At 42.4% G+C, this 6,000-nt stretch overlaps 1 protein-coding gene across 1 annotated transcript in view; it reads right to left on the reverse strand.

Annotated features, from left to right (window-relative positions):
- Positions 1–1,466: 1,466 nt before the first annotated feature.
- The window catches only part of plcd1a (phospholipase C, delta 1a), a gene marked incomplete at both ends in the record, with an annotated part of 24,147 nt that continues 19,613 nt past the window's right edge, over positions 1,467–6,000 (reverse strand). Inside the window, 7 exons of the mRNA XM_080549296.1 lie at positions 1,467–1,558; positions 2,231–2,380; positions 2,972–3,107; positions 3,986–4,164; positions 4,398–4,514; positions 4,731–4,887; positions 5,067–5,216. Coding sequence (XP_080405422.1) covers positions 1,467–1,558; positions 2,231–2,380; positions 2,972–3,107; positions 3,986–4,164; positions 4,398–4,514; positions 4,731–4,887; positions 5,067–5,216 — 981 coding nt within the window. The remainder of the gene's footprint in view (positions 1,559–2,230; positions 2,381–2,971; positions 3,108–3,985; positions 4,165–4,397; positions 4,515–4,730; positions 4,888–5,066; positions 5,217–6,000) is intronic.

Here is a 6,000-nt window from a genome sequence, read left to right on the forward strand (position 1 = left end):
CACAGTTATATTTATAAACGTTTTCTTGATATGAAAAAAATCACCTTTAATAAGGATTTGTTGTAATTGGTAGTATTATTATTATCATCATCAACAACATTGTATGAATTAATGTTGATTTTACTCCTCTCTCTAAGATGCTGTTTGTTTTCATCCAAAGGGAAAGAATGTTGAATACAACGACAAATACACACATGTACACGCACATGCACACCCGCACACACACACAAACACACACACACACGCACGCACGCGCACACACACACACACACACACACACACACACACACACACACACACACACACACACACACGCTCTATTGCTCCTTTACATCCTGAGCATACTGAACGACCAGTATACTATAGAAGCAATGCTAACCTTTTCTGACCACTTCAACTCTCAACAAACATCCAAGGCTGATAATGACATGATAATGACATGATAATGACATGATAATGACATGCAAGTTTGTACAAGAGAGGCACTTTCTCTTTTTTTTAAGAAGAGGGAAAAGAAAAGGTTTCTTAAAATATGCAATAACAATGTTATGTGATATCTTCAGCTATACAATTCCAGTGAGCAACACATGATCTGAGCAAAACATTTTCCTAAATAAAATAAACCACCAAGCAACTTTAAGGAACTTTTTGTTATTAACACCATTCATGCTTATCTTAAAAGAATAGAAAGGATAAAAATGCAGTTTTCAACAAATATGAATAACAAATAACAATATTACAGGAGTACTTTAGTAACAAGTATAACTGCAATGCAAAGCTTTGTTTGCCAAATCAACTTAAGTATCTAATATTTCTCTAAGTAGTTTCATCTTTTTAAGCATGAAGGGCCTATGTTGACACCCACCACACCTCTGTCTACACAGTACTTCAACAACTTAGAAATGACCTAATTTTGATAACAAATAAAGTCAACTTCTCTTTTAATCTCTAGGAACAGGAAGCCAAGTATGAACCTGAGATCAGCTGTGAGCTGATTGGTGGATCCTTTGTGCAGGTGTGCCTACTGTGCAGTACACCTTACCTACAGTCCTCTACCTCCGCCCATGGTAACTCTGACATGTTGATTTACCAGTGTTCAGATTACCATTCCGGAACTCTTGTCTCAAATCAGGTGCTATTGGTTTAGTAAAATAACATGTATTTTACCTCTCATTTACCTGCTCTGTCTCCCCTCAGCTGAACACAATGTACTAACTACTCAGACTGAAAACAAAGTCACATGACAGGAAGTGCAAAACATACAGTATAAGCTGCATCTTACCATGACATTTCATCCACTTCAATATCTATCCAAATATGCTTTGGGATACAAGCAAATGATTTTCCTGACTTGGCTGAAACAACACTATGTATCATTGTCTTTAGTATGCTTTCTAATATGCACTTTTTGACCAGAAGGTGTTAGAGTGTGATATGGGGGTGTTGAGAAGGGGGGAGGGGGGGTTCTACTGGGCATCCAGGAGCATGGAGTGCACAAACAGTCCTGCTGAAGGGATGACATCACCTCTCTTCGTCAGTAGAGGGACATGGCGATATCCTGGAAAATAGGTAGGGTGGAATGAGTCAAAAACAGATAGAAAACAGCAGTTCAACATTGCATATTTATAAATAACGTATGAGAACTTATCCCAAGTGAAATTAAGGGTGAGGACACTTGTTTAGATAAAATTTTCACTATACCAAAATGATGTTCAAAACGGAAATGTGCACACATTATAGTATGTCCAGGTGCTTGGACAGACAGGGGACTCCTACACACTGGCGTTCGTCCTTTTTGCTCCACATGATGGATTGATAACTTTCAATCAATGGACCTATCGCTAAGCCACGCCCCGTTTGAAAACTCTGACAAACAAAGAACGCTTCACTGACAGTGACTGACTGACCGACCGTGACTGAATGACATTCAATGACTTACAATGGCGGGAGTTGGCAAATTTCTGATTTCTGATTTACCACAGCAAGTAATAGACATGTTTTTTTAAAGACGACAAGAATATTTAGTCTAGAAGCTTTTCACCATCAGATATAGCGAGTTGTTTGTCCGAGTTTTCTGCCTGTAGTGACTTTTGCTGTGATATGATTGGACAATTTCTATTTTGGGGCGTGGCTTAGCGAAAGGTCCATTAATCAAATGATGAGATGATCATTCAAAATGAACACCATATTCTGCTGGTGAAAGTGTAGTGTAGGATGGCAGGGTGCGTACCGTTCTGTAGACTGGTCAGGGGTAGACAGTACTGGCCAATCAGATCGTTCTGGGAGGTGGTGTCATAGTCCTCCACCTGGAAGCGCAGCATGGCTAGCTCTGGCACGTTGATGTCAAACTGGAACGTCTCGTTCCACATGGGGTTGAACCCTGCAGAGAGACACAGACACCTCAGACAGAATCATCATAATAATAATAATAATACATTAGACTTATATAGCGCTTTTCTAAGACACTCAAAGACGCTTTACAAACCGAAAATATTGAGTAGTAATAATAAAAAGAAACCAAAGAGAAATAAAAGAAAGTATAGGGGTCTAATTCATTTTTAGATGACTAAATCTAAATCTAGGTGTCTTTGTAGGACAATCTACTCTGTATGCTGCAATTACACCTAGATTTATATATCTAGATTTCGGGTGGAGAAGCGGCGAACAAGCGACGCCAGCGTCCTCTCTCAAACGGCATTTTTTTGCTATTTTTGTTTATACTAGCAATGTAACTCACTGTATGTATACATGGCTGAAGCATGGCCAGAGGAGATGAGGCTACAACCTACTGGACGCAAGTTATATCATTTTGTAAGTTGTGTAGTAGTGAAAGTACCCCTCTGGCCTGGTCATGGGGGAAGTCAAGCATTACAAGCTAATATGGATGAGATCTGAGGAGGTAGATGTTTTTAGTGTGTGTGTGTGTGTGTGTGTGTGTGTGTGTGTGTGTGTGTGTGTCTGGGTCACTCACCGTTGTTCTCAATAGACGGTGTCTCTTTGCTCATGATGTCTGCTGGAACACCGAAGACCTCCACCCTGACCAGAGGGTCCACGATGGAGTTGCACTTGTCCTTGTTCAGTTTGGGCAGCTGCTGGGCTGAAATAACCTGAGATAACACACACACACACACACACACACACACACACACACACACACACACACACACACACACACACACACAAAAACATACACACGTGAAATTGCGGCAATGCCACAAAGCCTGATGACGTTGAAGCTTTCAAGGCCTTATTTGCTGTAGTAGAGTGCACACCTTTCACTCCATCTCTCTTGAATAATATCTCAACCCTAAAGCAAAGAAAAGCTCATTGTGGAGTGACTCATGGAGTGACATTGTATTTATGTAGCTCTTTCCAGTGCAATAGGCTGTGCATACAGTCTAAACACTAACTACTCAAAGGTCACTTGAAACCCTTTGTTATGTTCTTATACTGTATGTAAAGCACTTTGTGACCCGTGGTCTGGGATAGGTGCTAGAGAAATACATTTTACTTACTTACTTTGTTTTATAACTGTGCAACTACTACCTGTTTTTCTCTTCCCTGAAGGTTCTAGGTTCATTTGTTAGCTCAGTATTTCAGCAAGGGTTCCTACAAGTTTCAACAAGTCAAATTTACGACCTTTTTAGACCTCTTTGAATAGAATTTTAGACCTATTCGCAACACCATATGGTAGCTTTTTGTCATCCTTGAGGTGATGAAATTAGGGATTTCACTGCCATACAGACAAAAAAGGAAGCGAATTGATTTTTTTTGGGTTCCAGCTTGATTAATTTCCACGTAAATAGATGTGGTCGGACTGATTTCCTTGCAGGATCTCATTTTTAAGACCTAGCACCTCATTATTACACAGAATAACTGGAATGTAAGACCTTTTTTAGGCCTTGTAAATCGGAATGCTGGATTTTAGACTTTAAGACTTTTTAAGACCAGTGCGGGAACCCTGTTTAGCGTCCGCCGTTCTCACCATCAGGTGCAGGGTCTTCTGTTTCAGCCAGGGCCCCTTGGTGAGGGTGATGGGGTCAAAGTCAGAGCCCGGGTCCCTCTGGAACTCAGGTTTCAGGCTGTAGCCACACACACCGTTGGGTCGGAACCGGCCCTGGTTCAAATCCATCTCCTTAGACGGGGTCTGGAAATTCAGCGCCACTGCGGACAGAGAGGGAGGGGGGGGGGGCGTGATGCTCAAACACGTCTCTACAGCAATGATGACCAGAGGAATAACTCACTTGGACTGATGTACATTTGACACTTGTCACTTGAAATTGGAGGGGGGAAATTGAATTCATCAGTGAACACATTTCAACAACAGTTGACAAAATGAAAAACGTAGATTTTGATTTTTTGGGGGGATGGAGGAAAGTGGTGAGATGCTAGCGTACCTATCTGACAGCCAGTGTTCCACATGGGAACTGGGTTATAGTTGGAGGAGTCGGTCCTGGAGCCCGCTGGGTAGATCCTGCTGAGCTTGTCCATGTTGTGGTGGATGAAGGCGCTAGCTGGAGGAGAACATGGAGGGAACACACAATATCATGTACAGTAACAGCTTATATTATGCATTCATAATACAGTCTCAACAATGACAGTACCTGTAGTGCTACCACGTCTTGTAGTATGATGGGTGTAATAACTGTTATCAAACAAATGATGTCTGTACCATAGGCTGCAATATCCTGTTAAATCAGGCGTTTTGTGACAGGACATGTAGTCTTTACCAGAAGTTTCTGCCAGGTTCAATGCTTTGCTCTCTTTGAAGGAGGACATTTCATAGAAGGCCTGGGTGTCTCTGGCATCCTCAAAACCATTGAAGTGGACACTCCTGCAGTAGATGACCAAGTCGGACAGCTGTTTGGCAAGCTTTATCGTGGTCTTCTGAGAGACAACATGAAAACAAGTTCATATATCAACATCAAAAATCCTGTGAATGAAATGCAGCAAAAGTTTTTGCCATGTTGGTTGTGATTGTGCCTGGGTTAGGGTTAGGGTTAGGGTTAGGGTTAGGGTTAGGGTTAGGGTTAGGGTTAGGGTTAGGGTTAACTATGCTACCACACCTTAGGCTGGTCTGTCTGTCCATTCTCCTTAGTGTCTGCGGCCTCGTCCTCCTCAGACACATTGTCATCCTCCACAGAACTGTTGTTGTTGAAAACAGCTTCCAGCTTGTTTAGTCTCTTCCCCTTGACTATGAACCTCCCCTTCAGCTCCTATACAGACACACACACACACACACACACACACACACACACACACACACACACATGAAGACCCTCAGCTGCTATACAGACACACACACACACACACATGAAGACCTTCAGCTGCTATACAGACACACACACACACACACACACACACACACACACACACACATGAAGACCTTCAGCTGCTATACACACACACACACACACACACACACACACATGAAGACCTTCAGCTCCTATACAGACACACACACACACACACACACACACACACACACACATGAAGACCTTCAGCTCCTATACAGACACACACACACACACACACATGAAGACCTTCAGCTGCTATACAGACACACACACACACACACACACACATGAAGACCTTCAGCTGCTATACAGACACACACACACACACACACACACACACATGAAGACCTTCAGCTCCTATACAGACACACACACACATGAAGACCTTCAGCTCCTATACAGACACACACACACATGAAGACCCTCAGCTCCTATACAGACACACACACACATGAAGACCCTCAGCTGCTATACAGACACACACACACATGAAGACCTTCAGCTCCTATACAGACACACACACACATGAAGACCCTCAGCTCCTATACAGACACACACACACATGAAGACCTTCAGCTGCTATACAGACACACACACACACATGAAGACATCCAGCTCCTATACAGACACACACACACATGAAGATCCATCTATTTTGGAACTGGAAGTACATTCACATGTTGTCATCGGTGACACAACCTCT

This window comes from Nansenia antarctica (assembly GCF_963989245.1).
Source record: "Nansenia antarctica genome assembly, chromosome: 19".
In the NCBI taxonomy this organism is placed as follows: domain Eukaryota; kingdom Metazoa; phylum Chordata; class Actinopteri; order Argentiniformes; family Microstomatidae; genus Nansenia; species Nansenia antarctica.